This window comes from Gossypium hirsutum, chromosome D08 (assembly GCF_007990345.1).
Source record: "Gossypium hirsutum isolate 1008001.06 chromosome D08, Gossypium_hirsutum_v2.1, whole genome shotgun sequence".
NCBI lineage: Eukaryota > Viridiplantae > Streptophyta > Magnoliopsida > Malvales > Malvaceae > Gossypium > Gossypium hirsutum.
This window is the reverse complement of record NC_053444.1, coordinates 8,384,253-8,400,733: the sequence shown is the minus strand read 5'-3', so window position 1 is coordinate 8,400,733 and position 16,481 is coordinate 8,384,253. Positions and strand designations below refer to the sequence as shown.

General features: G+C 35.4%; 2 protein-coding genes across 6 annotated transcripts; both read right to left on the bottom strand.

Moving 5' to 3' along the window:
• Positions 1-3,623: 3,623 nt before the first annotated feature.
• Positions 3,624-9,074, bottom strand: LOC107915076 (pentatricopeptide repeat-containing protein At1g06143). Of its 2 annotated transcripts, XM_016844192.2 has the most exons (3): positions 5,019-9,074; positions 4,885-4,942; positions 3,624-4,463 (listed from the first exon to the last, which is right to left on the bottom strand). In XM_016844192.2, the coding sequence occupies exon 1, from the start codon at positions 6,927-6,929 to the stop codon at positions 5,199-5,201; it is 1,731 nt and encodes a 576-aa protein (XP_016699681.2). In that variant the 5' UTR covers positions 6,930-9,074; the 3' UTR covers positions 3,624-4,463; positions 4,885-4,942; positions 5,019-5,198. The 2 variants fall into 2 exon arrangements, with proteins under 2 accessions (XP_016699681.2, XP_040955728.1); XM_041099794.1 differs by lacking the exon at positions 3,624-4,463 and having other exon boundaries at positions 4,884-4,942.
• A 138-nt stretch (positions 9,075-9,212) lies between these two features.
• On the bottom strand, positions 9,213-16,126 carry LOC107915064 (transcription factor bHLH155). 4 transcript variants are annotated; one of them, XM_016844178.2, is made up of 12 exons: positions 15,199-16,124; positions 14,391-14,561; positions 14,069-14,153; positions 13,915-13,956; positions 13,481-13,540; positions 12,671-12,790; positions 11,698-12,502; positions 11,336-11,601; positions 11,136-11,237; positions 10,623-10,763; positions 10,075-10,200; positions 9,213-9,534 (listed from the first exon to the last, which is right to left on the bottom strand). In XM_016844178.2, exons 1-12 carry the CDS (start codon positions 15,306-15,308, stop codon positions 9,457-9,459), a joined length of 2,106 nt encoding a protein of 701 aa, XP_016699667.2. In that variant the 5' UTR covers positions 15,309-16,124; the 3' UTR covers positions 9,213-9,456. The 4 variants fall into 4 exon arrangements, with proteins under 4 accessions (XP_016699667.2, XP_040955725.1, XP_040955724.1 ...); XM_041099791.1 differs by having other exon boundaries at positions 11,336-12,502; positions 12,770-12,790; positions 15,199-16,126; XM_041099790.1 differs by having other exon boundaries at positions 11,336-12,502; positions 15,199-16,125.
• Between the last annotated feature and the right edge of the window lie 355 nt (positions 16,127-16,481).

Here is a 16,481-nt window from a genome sequence, read left to right as displayed (position 1 = left end):
AAGGTCTCATATAGTTGGGCAAAGTAGTATAATTCAGCTCACAAAGAAGTTCCGATGATAGGATTGGAATCATATTCTAAGCAATCACCTTCAGGTATGCATTTTTATCTCAATACTGATGGAGCTTTACAGGTGAATACTGGTTTATCTGCTGCAGGTGGAGTGATACAGGATGAAATGGGAAGTGGATACTAGGGTATAATCGCTTCTTGGGGAAGTGTTCGATCTCTGTTGCTGAGTTATGAGGCATATTGGATGGTCTAATTCTATTTTAGAAACAAGGATATGATGAGTTTATCATCCATTCTGATAATCTCAAGGTTATTAGAGCTATTTGTGATAGCCAGTCATTCGGATCGAATTCATCATTGGTAAGGAGAATTCAATAGATTCTATCAAATAAAGATAAGTGGTTTTTTAGATACACTCCCAAAGAGAATAATCAAATAGCAGATGCACTTGCAAGAATGGCTTTTGTGAATGATGTGGCCCTATATATGTTTGACGACCCTTCTGTGTTGATTCAAACAGCTTTAAAAGAGGATAAAGCTATAGGCATTTCAATTATGAATAATTCTATGTAAACCATCTGTTTTGTTTGAGATTATATTGCACCAAAAAAATAAATCGTGGGCGTCATAACTTTCCTTTCTTTTATTTCTTTCTTTCTTTTTCTTTTCTCGTAGAATGCTTCTCTTTTTTATTTTATTTCTTTCCTTTCCCTTCTTCTCAACTGAAAACCCTAGCTGTTGTACTCAATAGCCACCGATGTTGCCGTTTACAATGACCTTTCGTGCTGATTTCGATACCAAAGAAGAGATTTTCTCTTCCTCCTCGTTGACTTCTACAGAGGAAAGTGGGGTGGTGTCACCGGTGAGTCAGGCAACATTAGTGGGGACTATTCAAAGCAACTCATTTTCGTAAATAATTTTTTCCTTAACCCATATTTGTAATTAATTATTTTTATATTATTTTTGTAAAAAAAACCAAAAATAATCATTCAATTAAAAACTATTTTTTTATTCTTAAAGTTTTCTTTTATTGTCCTTTTAAAATATAAGGATAAATTATGCCTTAGCCACTCTTGAGTATAGGTCATCTTTATTTTGATTCCTTCAAAAAAAATTTTGTTAATTTGATCAAACTAGTCACTCTACCATTAAATGGTAATAAAATGATGACATAGAATTTTCATTTCCTTTTTATTTTCATTTTTTAATTTTTTAGGAACTTTCATTTTTTATTTCTTTTATTTTTTTTAATCTCTTCTCCCTTTCTCTTCTTTCTTCTTCTTTTCCTTCCACAAACCCTAACAGCAACCCCTCTTATTGTCACTATATATCATCGGATTTGGGTGGCCTTACCCGACCTAGACGCCACCCAACTCTTTCTATCGTTGTGAGTGGTATGGTAAATTCAAGGGCGGAACATCACAAGGGCTAGAGGGCACCTTGGACCTTGCCAAAAATTATTATAAAAACTTTGTAGGAAAGATTAAATAATATTAGATTGGTCCCCCAACAACTAGAAAAAAAATTATTATAAAAAGAGAGACATTGGTTGCTAGTTTGCTATTTTCTTCCCCCTTAATGAAATCCTAATTCTGCCCCTAGGTAAATTGGGAGAGTTTTTGGCTTTGGTTTAAATGACATTTTTAAGAGGTTCCACGTTCATTTGAAAAGAAACAATATTGGAGAAGAGGAGAGGAGACAAAATAGGTGTTTTGGTGTCTTTCATTGTCAGAGACAAAACAGTAGATGACGGCAATAGTGGAGAAAGGAATGATAGCTAGGGTTTTTTTTTAAAACAAAAGAGAATTAAGAAGAGAAAGTTGAGAGTGGTAAGAAGGGATGAGCGACAGTGTAGGCCGAGGAATTAGGACGCCCGAGTTTAGCAACAACAACAATAAAGAAAAAGGGTTTGTGGGAGTAAAAGAAAAAAATGTAAGGGAGAACTGAGGAGAGATTAAAAAAATAAAAAAAATAAAAGAAATAAAAAAGGAAAGGTGGAAAAAATTAAAGAAAATGGAAATAAAGAGGAAATAAAAAATATTTAAAAATTTCACATCAGCATTTTGTTACTATAACGGTGGAGTGATTAATTTGATCATTTTCTAAAACATAGTGATTGACTTGACAAAAAAAATTAGAGGAAGTAAAATAAGAATAACTCCTATTTAGAGTGGTTAACAGGATAATTTACCCAAAACATAATTATTTTTATTAAAAAAATATTTTTTATCCACAAAATAATGTGATGAATTGTTTAAACATAATTTTCCTAACTTCTCTTTTTTGTGAATAAGTTATTCTCTCTTTTTTTTGATGTAGCATTTAAGATGAAATGGTAATGTTTGGTGAAAGGGTTTATGGGTTATGTATATGCATGGTATTAGTATATTTCATATTTATTTAAGATTTATCTTATTTAAAATAATGAGTTTTAGACTTTGTTCAATACAATTCATATTTGTTAAAGAATTCAAGTTGATTTTAGATTTGCCCACATATTCTTTTGTTTATATCATATTTATTATATATTATTATAAATTTAATTTTCTATATGAGGTAAAATCACATAAATATAGAACTAAAATAATGTATTAGATAATTAAGAAAAGAGTTAAATCAAACTCAATCTTTGAATATTGAATAAACAGGCTTTTAACTTTTTTGACCAACCCTCTCAAATTTTGACCCCTCAACCAGTTTTATATCAACAAATTTTTTATTTTTTTTTTCAAAACTTCTAAAAGTGTATATCTATGCTTTTCGAGCATTTGTTAGCCAATTTTTTTTAAAAAGAAAAGAAAATTAAATTAATAAAAGACCATTGACAAAGCCCAACTATGAAGAAAAATGGCATTTCTTTGAGGAAGAAAACAAACAAGAAAGGCGAGAGGCTTGGTTTAGTGTGTTGTTGGTTAAGTAATGGGGCCATAATTTAGATTGAACGCTTAATTTCAGACGATAATATGAACAAATAGGACGCTTCCAAAAGTGTAGTCAATAATAAAATTTATATTTTTAAGCTATTTTTTTAACTATTAATGATTAGGTAGAAAGTTGATGCCAATGTGCATTCAGCTAAACATGTTATTGCTTGCAGCATCAATTTTTCTTTTCTTTAAAAAAATATTTATCGTTTACCACAAAAGCTTGCATTTATATGGATATATTTATTACGAGTGAGTGTGTTTTCAACTTAACTAAGACAAAGACACCAACCCTAGGCTAAGGAGCAGGCAAATAAACACCGCCAATTTTTGTATAGCCATACCTTTTCTTGTTAAGGTCGGTAATGGTAGGGAAACCTGTCATCACTATTTATTGGATATATACACCTTCAGTAATTTTTACCACAATATATATACATGTTATGCGGTCGGCTCTCTAAACTCTTTAAAGTGTTGTCCGCTGAGCAACCAATTGAACCCTTAAACAATAGAGGTATTGTGTCTAAGGTGTCTATGTTTGGTTTTAATCTCACATTTTGTCTCCCAACTTGGAGAAGAGCCCAACAGGTTCACGAAGTTTATGAAGAAACTTGTCACCAAAGAAATGTTTAGCATTTGGCATTGGTGGGGTTTGAACCCATACTCTTATATGGTATTAGTAGGTAAGGACACTACCACTTGGCTAGTCTATATAGGCCTTATCTTTGCAACAATAGTACCACTTACCTCTCCCATGAGCTTGTAGGTTGTATCTCTACCAACCAAGATGCTTCTTAAAACTTCTTTCGACTCCCCTCGAAAATAGAAGATAAAACCCTAACATGAAGACAATATCTTCCGTTGAGGGTTCAAAACCAAACTCCCCTCAACAATATATAATAGAAAACAAGGAAACAGGAACACTAAATAAATACATAAATTTATCAAAATTTACATTAAGAAAAAAGTAAACTTGAATGGTTTCAGGAAAAAGAAAGGCAGAGAAGAGGATAGGAGTTGAGAGTAGTTTAGAGGCTGCATCCTGATTTGATATCTAATGAAGTAGAAGTTGGCTTTGATTTGAAAGAACCAACCTCAGGTGTAACAGAGAGGAGCAGGCTTTTCTCACAAATAATACAACATTTGAATAATTATAATCAAATTCAATCATTACAATCAAACTAATAACCGGAACATATCCAAACTTAAACTTGAATAAATCTTGCCATGTTGAAACGTGTTTTACTTCTAAGAGTTTGTAAGTAAGGGCTAGGTTTGATTCCCATTAGGTAGGGTGGATAACAATCCATTCTTTCTATTTCCTAGTCTTAGAACCATGAGATAAAACCCCATTTCAGCGGCATATTTGATCTTTTATTCTTCTCTATCACTACACATTATTTGAGGCCTGATAGAATTTTACGTCACTGGATTTTATAAAAGCATTAATTAACAACAGCAAGATGCAAGTTTTTCTCCCTTCTTAACCAGATTACGTTCCCCTTAAAAGGAATTTGGCCTCTGTTTCCTGCATTTATATTATGTCAAATGAATTAGCCACATGGAAAGAACATAAAAAATTTCATTATAACATTTTAGACTTGTAGATTGTTTAACATTTTAAACACACCATACAGTAGTATTTCAATTATTTCAGTGAATCGGGATTCGGCTCACTGTCAAGGATTTATCCGAGAGGAATTTAAGTAAATTAGGACTCCCTTCAACATCATCAAAATATGCAAATCGAAATGCAAATAAAATCAATTTTCTTGTGAAAATTTTCCCTGATATCAGTTCTAAATTGGGTTTGTAGCATTTCTGCTACTCAAAATGATTTGCCCTGCAGCTAAAGAACTTATATTACATGCTTCTTGTGTTTCAAATCTCATAAATGAAACTTCAGAAGGAAATTTCATCTGTTAATCAGAAAAAATTTGGATGCTTACCTGTCTGTTAGAAGAATTTCATTCCTCAGTTTGGATAGAGATGCTGCACTTAGTCATCCTGTATGCCATAAAAAACAAAAAGCAGTTAAGTCAACAAAAAAGAAATTATCTTATTACCAGTTTCAAGAGCTTACCAATGCACAAGCCTTCCAAGTTCCAACTACATCGAATTCGTGCTTGCTTGCTTTTGCTTCACTAGAGCTCTATCCAGAGCCTTTCCTTGCAAAGCATCAATCACATGCCCTGCCGGCTGCGTGAACTTTCACAATCTGCGGTTGGTTTTGATGCCGTTTCCTCTTATGAAGACTAAACTTCTATAGTAAAGACACAAGTGCAGGTAAATAGCCAGCTCGCTTCAGTTGCACATCTAATTCAGCCAGAATCGAGTAGATCTCATCTGAAGCAAGGTGAGACTTATCAGATGCAGAAAATTGATGAATTTCGTTCTCCATTTCAATCCAACTAGACCCAGGACATCTCTTTCCTACACCTAATTCTCTCATCATTTGCCTGATCTTAGCGACCTGGCCCCATCGATTAACTTCAGCATACATGTTAACTAAAAGAGTATAATAGCCACTGTTGTATGGCTCTAAAACCATCAGTTCATCCACAGCAACCTGAGCAATTTCCAAATTCTTATGAAGTTTACAACCACCTAACAGTGCACCCCAAATAACAGAATTTGGTTCCAACTTCATGCTCCTTATCAAGAATAGAGCATCTTCAAGCAACCCAGCTTTGCTCAAAAGATCAACCATACATCCAAAGTGTTCAACTCCAGGCAGGATTGAATAATCACGAGTCATGCTTAAAAACCTCTGACGGCCTACTTCAACTAATCCTGCATGTGTGCAGGCAGTAAGAACGCTAACAAAAGTAACCCTATTCGGTTTGACATGCTGCCTCTCCATCCTGTCAAACATTGCCAGCGCTTCAACTGCATGACCATGAACTGCCAGCCCTTCAATTACTGAATTCCAACAAAACAGATTTTTCTCTCTTAATTTAAAGAACACCAAAAGTGAGCTCTCTAAACCCCCACATTTAGCATACATATCGATTAACGCAGATCCTATATACACATCAAGATCAAAAAAGTTTTGCATTAAATAATTATGTATTTCTTTCCCTGTATCAAGTGCTCCAAGGTGAGCACAAGCTGAGATAACACTTGCCATGGTTACTTCATCTGGACTAACCTTATATCTTCTCATTTCCTCGAAAAGAACTAATACTTCTGCATATTGCTTGTTCTGAGAATAACAGTTGATCATTGTTGTCCAAGAGATTGTATCCTTTACAGGCATTTGATTAAACAATAGCTCAGCTGACGCTACATCCCCTACTCTTGCATATCCATCAATCATAGCATTCCATGTGGCGGTACTCCTTTCAGGCGTCTCATCAAACAATCTCCTCGAAGAACCCAAATCCCCAGCCTTCAAGAAACCAGAAATCATCGTTGTCCATGCAAAAACATCTCTTTCAGGCATTTCATCAAACACCCTTTTCGATTCAATAATTTTCCCAACATTCGCATAAAAATCGATCAAAGCAGTTTGAACAAAGACATGTGACTTAAACCCATGTTTCCAAACATGGCCATGAACACTTTCTCCAAAACCAAATTCAGAAACCAAACAACAAGCCTTAACTAAGGAAGAAAACGTGAAACTTGTGGGCCAAACTCGAGCTCTGAGCATATGTTTGTAATAATCTAAAGCTGTGAAGGGATGATGACAATGAACAAGAGCTTTGATTAATGCATTATAGACAAAAACATTGGGTTTTTCCATTTCGGTAAAGGCTAAAATCGCGTAATCCATGCGGCGAAAAGAGGAGCATGCAGTGACGAACTGGTTGGACAAGAAACAGTCTTGGTTCGCATTTGTTTTAACCATAGTGGCATATATCATTTCTAGTTGGTACAACTTGGAACATTGTTTAATTTGATCGACTATAGCTTGGGTGTTTTGAGGGTGTCCGAGAGGTATTGGCTGAATGGATAAACGATTAAGGATAGTTATGGTCTTGAGAGACATTGGTTTTCTTCCAAAGGCAAAGACTAGCTGTGGGACTGGGCCGAGAGTGTTGTACTAGTCTCCATAATATATATTAGGTTTTAGGATTAAGGTGAATAGAACTGCCAAAAATAGATACAAATGATTGCATATGCAAGCACCCTGTAAGCTATATACAGTATATTATCGCTTCAAAAGCCCAAACAATCAATGAAAATACAAATTGATTTAATCTGCCTAATCCTGAATCTTATGCAATAGGATGTTTACTCAATAGAGCCCACAACAGGTTCCAAACTCTCTTTATAAAAGCATTTCCTCTCCATCAAAGAAGATACAAGACTCTCTACTACACAAGCTTTGTTTGTACTTTGTCAAGCACCTAAGAAATACTCTTAAACGACTGTCAGCACCCACAGAGTGTGAACTGCCTTAAACAACCAACCCCCAAACCCTGCATTAACAATCAGCGTTGCTTATGAGAAAGAAAAAAAAACTACCTCATCTTTTTCTTTTTCTCAGTGCACTCTGTTCAACATGGTAGAAATTAATAAAGGTAACAATCTAGAAGCGGATGATTGACAGCACAAGTAGAAGAAAACGGGAAAAAGAAAATCGTACAGTTTAAAACCACTACTTATAGCTATTTGAGCCGGAGAGTAACCCATGAACCGATGAAATAGACGCATGAGTTCATCACAAGACAAATATAAAATAAACGCTACTAATCAAGCGATGACGTGTTAGACAATAATATCATGACGACAAGAAACAAGAAAACGAGTCAAATAAAGAGAAACCAAATGTCACTTTGCTACTTTCCTCGCCAAAACTCACATTGACCTTTCCATCAGAGTAAGCCACTTTATGACCTCGTCCTCTGATGGGAGACGATTGTTAAGCAACCTCCATTTGTGTGCCCACTTCAATTAAGTGACTTAATAGAGGGAGACTCACCTCTCAAGGAAACCCTTGGATGACCAACACCCGTCCTCTCATTCCTTCTCAGCACCAACTCCTTCGAACAAAGCTCTATCCCAATTGGTCAACTGAAGTCAACCTAACTGACCGCTACCCTACTCCTGAAGCTTAGATGGTAAGGTCTTTACTCAATGGGGCTTACATCAGACTCCAAACTCTATAAAAATCTCTCCTCTCAATCAAATAAGGCAAAAGACCCTTTATTACAAACACTCTGCTTAGACTTCTCCGATCACCTAAAAGAATACTCTTAACGACTCTCGATACCCACACAGTGTGACTGCCTTAAACCATCAACCCAACCTACATCTACACCTATCAATATTTTTTATAATATTATATATAGTATCAAAGGCGGAAGGCATGAATTTGTTCTTTTAATCTTTTTATTCATTCGTTCGGACCAATCATCTTTGTAGCCTTGCTCATGCATGAATGATCACTACCTAGTGCTTCTTTTAAACGCCATCCTTTTCATTCAAAGCCTCTTTGCACTTTTTTTTTCGTGCTTCCGTTGGGCACCATCAGCAGCTAAATTTAGCCCACGCCAATCGCTCTCAGTACTTTCCAGCTATCATTTGTTGACATTTCTGAAGGTGATGTAAGCCAATGACATGGTACACACGGGATTATAAGCAAACCTGTTTGGTATTTCTGCAATGGAGATATGCTTATATCTCTAGAAGCATTTGATATCCTTGATGATCAACTAGAACCCCAATTTTTTCCTCCAATATGCAGGCATTACAAACAACATTCAGACCAATCTTGACTCTCAATTCTTCTTCAAGACAATATCAGAGGCCTCATATAAGTAGCCTGTTGACCCCTCCTCTTCCTCGAGCTTTTATAGTAAACATTGGCGACTTCATTCAGGTATAGACATTATCATCACTATACTATGATTTTATACTTAAACGGAAATGTCAATGCATAGATGTTACATGCAAGCACTTTGTTTTACCTAGACTAGAATGACAACTTAGGGTTCCGTTTTCTCCTTCGTTAGCTCATCATCACAAATGATAAATTTTTAAGTGTGGAGCATATGGTGATAGCAGGACAAGTACCAAGCTCATCACAATAACCTTATGATGCCATGACACTATAGTAACTACGCAATTATTAATTTGATAAGCATTAATATAAAAGTAATCTGCAATTTAGATCTTGATGTTTTTCTCTTTCTCATGTGCAGTAGCTTCTTTGATGGTGAATGTTAAATCTAAGCGTTCTTAATCGTAAGATTAAAGCAGTTACAAAAGGAAAAATATCCAGTTAAGGCAGTCCAAACCGAATATAATGGTCTAATGAGATTGGAAAGGAAGAAAATTATAGATGACATTTCCCACAAACTATGAAAAACAGAAGCAAAAACTCTTCACAAAATGTTTTCTTAGGAATGCTGCTTTCCCTCCTTTTCCCTTCCTTTATATATTTCTTATGGGATGGAGAGGCAAACACAAGAGGCAAAAACAAGAGAACCAATAAAAAACCACAAACCACTCACGACATTTTACAATAGGAGCCAATGTAACAGCCTCCAAAACCTCACAAGCCATTGTTGCTAGCTTGTAGCCTTGGATTGCAAAATATGCACAAGAGACCATAAGATATCCATTCGATGCATAACTCTGTTCTGCCCCTGCAATGTGTTCAGAAAAGGGAAGCAAAGTTATAAGAGGACTAAAAGTTGAATTGTTTGGAATGCAATTCATACATACATGGAGCTTAGGAGGTATAGCTTATAATATATTCGATGTATAAATTTCATAAATATCAAGAGGAAGCAAATAACATGTTCCACCAGCATCTCCTGTGTAGGTTTTGGGCAGGCACGTAACTGATAGAAAACACAGACCACAGCCTCAGATGCAAAGACAAGAACACATTAAGAGGTTGATCATGTCCTCTTGATTACATTTTTTCCTTTTCTGTTTTTTTGGTCTGACACAATTGCTTCCATCAGTGTATGAAATTTAGACATCAATCTTCAGCACCCAGTATGTAGGAGATGGAACTTTGAAATTTACGAATTAGCAAGTAATGCTTGGATCTTGCGCTAGGAAATACTAAACAAATAAAGATGGACATTTAGATGCCCAAATGATCCTACAGAAGGGAAATAAAATTCATGTGCAAGCCTTAATATGCCAGACAATTCATCGTAGAGAATAAACCCTACCTCAACCACAAAACATATCCAAGTCTTCTCACCATGTGCTTCTGTAATCCCTTTTAAGATTGTCAGGCCCAAGCTTCTGATTGCCTCCGCTATCTCAAGAAAATGACTACATTCCTCACACAACAGCTGCATGGATCAACTAAAATACTTAAAACACCGAGAACAATAATTTATAATAATAATAATAATAATGAGTAAAAAGTGAAATATCATCTTGTTTTCATTGGATATAAAGTCTCATCTTTGACTGTACGAAAGCTATGGTGTCACATTCTCATAGAATCACCCTTCGTTATTCACTTAACTCTTCTTAATTTTCTAACATATTTCTGATAGACCAATACCAGTGACATAATGAACAAAATTTCCTAAATAACATAAATCATTAACTTAACAAACAATAACTATAACCAGTAAACAATGGACAAAACTTCCTACATTAACACTTAGCAGTGAACCCACCAATAAAATGATAAACTTAACAAACAATAACTACAATACCATCTACTGGAACAGTTCTCATGAACCTACACAGACCCTATACGCACCTCTACAACCATCTGCCCATTTTTGTTTATATTTTCCACTATGATTGAGCAAACTTTTAGAGGGCTTCCCACTTCCACTGCCCAGCTTGAACCTTGATCATAATTGGACGATCCAAGCATGCCAGCTCCCTTTTGATGCATCTACAAGAATCAAAAGAAGACGTTCACTGACAGAACAAAACATGGTATGCTCTTGCATGATCAGTGTTTCCACCAAGTCTTACTAATTTTATACCAACAACTTCGGACAAGTTCTGGCACTAAGAGGCACTTGAAAAATCATGACAAAACTTGATTTCAGCTTGTGATCATTAATTATGCTGCCATTACATGAAAAAGGACAATAATCTATAAATATGTCTACAAGCCCCTAAAGAGAAAATTCTAGCAAAACTCGAATGAGTTCATTTAAATCATATGCCCCAATAGTTGAAAATGATCATGGAGAACTTCCCAGTTTCTAATTTACTGAGTCACAAAGATCATTAACCAGTAAATGGCATGAGCATTTACCTTTGATTCAGCACATTTACCAAGCTTGTCAGCATGCTTACTGATACCTTGAAGAAAGACCATGTGCTTGATTGTGCGCTCCAGCAATGAATCAATACTGCACTGCAGATTTTTCTTGAAATTTTAGCAGACTGGCATTTATAAGGGTATAAACAGCAACCATCAGAATCCAACACTCATCTAAACAGCAAGAAAATTACCTTTGCTCCATTAGGCACAAGCTCCCTCAGCTCCTTAATCCGATCTTGAATGAGTTGTCTGTCCCTTGGTCTAGGCCTGGCATTTTCACCAGGTCTAGCCCTCTTTTTGTTGTTCTTAGCTGGATCTGAGGACTTCTCAAACTGCTTGGAATTGCTAGGGCATGTTGAAGAATAGGCTTTTGAAGACATTGATCCGCATAACTCCGATGAATTCAGACAGTGCTGTTTGCTATCTTCCACGAGAGAGGACTTATTAATTGAATAACCTGCAGAATTAACAGTACAATTTGTTAGGCTTGAAGGCTCAGAAGTATTTCTGGTTATCAACGACGATTGTGCTGATCTACAAAAAGATCTCTCACTTCTCATATCACTGCCACTATGGCAAACATTTGCCACTACAGCTTCAAGGAGATTTTCTGAGCCAGATTCAAAAGTCAACTGGCTGCAGCTCATCCCCTCTTGCATTTCAATATTAGCTCCAGCTTCTGCATTATCTACCTGGCTATCAGCATAGAAACCATTCCTCAAAAAGGCTGGTCCAAGTGCTTCAAAAAGCTCACAGCCAGCAGAAAACTTTAAGGAAGTGTTTATTGAGTCAATGTCAATTAAATCATTTTGATTCCCCAACTTCTTTGAATTATTTTGAAATTTTATGTCTGAAGATTTGGGTATGTCCAGCACCTCCTTTGGATAAGAACTCAAACTACTCGGCTTAACCATATCATTAAGTGCAGAGCTAAGGAAGTTTGAGGAGTAGCATGCATGACCGGCTCCATACTGTTCAGCTTGAAATGCAACATTAAATAAATTTATGTCATCCACAGCAGGACTGTTAGCATAGACATTTTCTGGTTCCAAACTCATTTTTTTCCACCCATTAGTCTCCCCTTTACATGCCCCATTATTTATCAAATGCCTCCCCAACTGATTTTGATGCTCCAAGTTGGAATCACTCGCTATTGAGGACAGCTGAAGCCCTTCATGCTTATTCTCCACTTCAGTTGCCCCTTTGGGAATATTACTGAACAGTGGAAGAACAAATGAGCTATCACTGTACTTTTGGGGATGTGAAAACCCAGGCAACAAACCATCTGGTCCATCTTTTTGTACAGCATTATCTAAAGGAATAACTTCTGAATCTAGTAATTTTGCTGGAAAACCTTGCTGCAAAATAAAGAGCAAAAACTATTATTACCATATAGTATATTTTTTGAATAAAGAGAGGGAAATTAAAAAAATGCTTCATAAACATCTGCACATGTAGTTATGTACAAGGTCACATGTGTACACACTAACATAAAGAAAGAGGCAGAAAGTGAAAGTAAATCATACCTTAAATAATGAATTTTTTATACTACATTCTATTGAGCTGGATATATGCCCTACGGAAGAATCTTGAAGAGCAAAAAATACATTTCTGATGTGACTCACCAGCTTCACATCCTCGTACACCTGCTCCATTCAAATAAATAAAACTAGAATAAAAATACAGTCCAAACTATAAGCTTGAAAATTTTAGAGTATTTGACATCATAATAGTACTAATGACAATAAAATACCAAATCTGGAGAAGGCTTCAAATTTGAAGCACCAATATATAAGCAAGTAGAAAATCTACTAGAACCTAACCGAATACCTGAACCGCATAAAAAGCTGCACACTAAATAATTGAAACTGAATAATTAAATTATGTTAGGGTTTTGCCATATTAAGACATGCTTTAATAACTCTTTATCATGTAAAAAATGACTTCAACAAATTAAGTCATGAATGTTTCTTACCATAATGTTCGCTGTATTCCATTTAAAATAAACAAAAAAAGTATAGAGTTGAGAATTCTAAGAAAAAGAAAATAGACCAGTAATGGAAATGATGCAAAAAGTGTAAGAAAATTACAAGGATCAACCAACACAAAAATACTACATATTCAAAAGCCAAATACTTCATTGACACTGACTCAAACGTAATAACATCTTTCAAGCCAGCAAGATACATTTGTACAAAACAAAAATATCAGAATGTTAAAGATATCCATCCGAGACCCTCAAAGCTGCACAAACATTGACTTAAGGTATATACATTGATACGCAGATGAGCATTGATAAAGTACAAATACATCAACATAATTGGAAGTCATCTTACTTTATTCAAGGAGCCAAGTTGCACAACTCCATGTGGACCAACAGGAATAACAACAACGGTCTACAAGGAAAAATGCAAATACTTCTATTAACAGAGTAACCATATATATATAAGAAGGAAACTAAATTCTAGGTAAAAGACGATTTTTTTACTACATTTTGAAGTGCATTTACTTCTAAACTCTCAATGGACAAATTAAGAGAGTTAAATCTTATATTCTCTTTAAATTAAGGTCAAATAAACAAGCTCAAGAAATTGTAAAATTGAAGTGGAGTAAAATGCCTGCACTAAATTATAAGCTCTCCCACAAAGATTTTGACCTTTTACCGAGAAACCTAACCAGTTGTTGACACCCATGTGTTGAACCAAGGTAATCATCAAAATAATTACATTAAAATGCAAATATTTTTAAGTGGAGGAAAATACATACATACCCTGATCCCTGATGCAAATTGACTTTGCCAACCATCACATAACTGAAATTCAAACCCAATTAAGGCAGAAAAGAGTATGAGAGCATTGAAACAAAATATCAAAATCAACTATGAAACAGTATGTTTGCTATCATTACTTGGTAAAGTTCATCACCTCAAACAATAAGCAGTAGCTGTTAACATGCTTATCTGCAAATATCCATTGATGCTTTCCAGAAGCTGCCACTTGCCCGACAATCCTGTAAAAAAAAGGATGAGTACTAACTAGAGTTGTTGCATAAGCTACATGTACTGAGATTGTTTGCTCAACGCACACTTATGAAAAATGGTGCACAAGGATTTAAAGGGCACAAAACCCTATCTTTGACCTGATGCATCTGGGTATCCTTTTTTTAACTATTGCATTAAAATGCCAAAATCATGCCAAAAACTGAACAACAAACTTAGGTATCACTTATCAGTGGATGGAACCATACCCTTCCCCTAGAGAATATACATGATAAGACATTTTTGCCACAGATAAACCAAGGGTGTCATGTGAATAGCGTCCAGAGTGCAAGCTTTCTATTGTATCATGGAAACAATGATTTGCCATAGGATCAAGTTGGTCAAGGTTGTCATAGTATGCATCCTCCCAAGTCAGCACCCTGCAATAACGCAATACTAAGAACAACACTCAAACAAACACATAATTGTATTTTCACCATAGGCCAATGGAGTATCCCACACAATAGGAGGTAAAACAGATTAACTATTAATTTATCTCCTCTGATGATCTCAGTAAGAGAATCCATCCCTGAACTAATCAAATGGTATTGGCCCCTTTTTTTTTTTTTCTTTCTCAATAAAAAAGGGAATTAAAAGCTAAAAAGCAAGTGTGCTAATTTCAGGAACTTCTACAACGTTGGCAACTTGAATTAAATACTAGAAATAGAGGGGTAAATGGAAGAAAACAAGCATGTGCGAATTATATCCTATGCCAATTTCCGGGGTCAAAGCCATTCCAACCCGACTTAAGAACAAGTCAACTTACAGCGAACTAAAAATAACCAAAACGTCAATTCATCTTATATAAAGAAAACTCCAAATAATTAGATACAGATGCACAGAAACTCCAAATTAGCTGACCCCAAGGAGCGTGACAACATGTTCATACTTTTTTTTTTTTGTAATCTATGCTAAGAAAAAGAAATACTGCAAAATAATCAATTATAAAAATATGATGATCAACTTAAAACAAAGAACGAAAAAGGAAAAAAAAAATGAAAGAGGAATTGTACTGACATTCGAGCACGATGCTTAAGCTTCCAAAAAACGGCATACTTCCACTCAGTATTGAGGCAGAAACTTCTCAATAGCTGCTGCAACCGACATCCACTTGTACTGCTAGCCATCTCTATTTCCCCTCAACAAAGGATCCAACTTTTTTTTATTTTGTTCAAAAGCGCCCCTCACTCAACCTAAAAAAACAGCAAATTTTCAATCAAAATCAAACCCCCACAACCTAAGTTTTTTTCTCTGTTTGCAACAAAGCCCCTAGCTTCCTCTGTAAGAACCTCTTCCAGCCTGTTTTCTCCTCAATCCCGCTCGCGGTTTAATCGACGGTCTCACCGTTGCCAACAACAGACTATCCGTTCCCATTCCCTCTCTAACCAAGAAGGAAAAGAAAAAAAAGAAACAGTCTAATATAACTTTCGCCGCAGAAGCCGATTACACGATCAAACTTGTGAGATCAATCATGACACTCTCATCGCAAGTAACTCCGTTTAAGCTCCTGCATTTGACCATCTTTTTTTTTTTTTGGCCAAAGGATGAGAAACTTTTTTTTCCAGTCGTTGAATAGAAAATGAGAAACTATAGAGAGCGACAAAGATATTGCAGAAAGATCTAGCTTATATCAGACGACATGGATCGATGAACTCGTTGAAGATCAATTTTCTCTGGTTTTTTTCAAAAATAAAATTGCGACACAGAGAAAGAAAATTAGCGCAAGATTCAGCAGGGAATTGAACTAGTAGAGGCAAAAGAAGCAACAAAGAAGTGAAAAAAAAAAAAGAGATGATCAAAGCTTAAAGAACTCTTCGATTGCAGCTTTCAACAAAAATCGAACTCAAGCTCTCTGATACGTTTGTCGCGATTTTTATCGGGTCAGCTTGCCTTTTTCTTTTTTCTTTCCTTTTTTTTCGTTTTAAATAAATCAGCAACTTTTTTGACGAAACTGGGCGCTGCGTAACATTATAATATCCTGCGCATCATTGGAGCTCCTTTTATTAGTCTACGCAGTAGGCGCATGTTAGTGAATTCCACTAGGTTAATAAAGTTGTTTATTTAAAGAGTAAATTCAACTCAAAGTTATTAAACTATTAGTAAGTTTACTTTTTAATTATTTAACTTTAAAAAGTTACAAAATGGTCACTAAACAATTGAAAATTTTTTATTTAAGTTACTGAACTATTTGAAAGTCTTTATTTAAGTCATTAGGTTATTAAGTTTTTTTTTAAGTCCAGCTAGCTAGCTCCAAGCGACGATTCAACGATTGATAGGTGAATCAATACCCATCGACAAGT

Excerpts from the sequence above, each read along its gene's own strand:
- LOC107915076 (XM_016844192.2), bottom strand. The coding sequence starts at position 6,929 with ATGTCTCTCAAGACCATAACTATCCTTAATCGTTTATCCATTCAGCCA.
- LOC107915064 (XM_041099790.1), bottom strand. The coding sequence starts at position 15,308 with ATGGCTAGCAGTACAAGTGGATGTCGGTTGCAGCAGCTATTGAGAAGT. Across the intron at positions 10,764-11,135 it reads GTAAATGTGCTGAATCAAAG|ATGCATCAAAAGGGAGCTGG; the intron begins GTAAATGCTCAT and ends TGATTCTTGTAG. Across the intron at positions 9,535-10,074 it reads GGATATGTTTTGTGGTTGAG|GGGCAGAACAGAGTTATGCA; the intron begins GTAGGGTTTATT and ends AACACATTGCAG.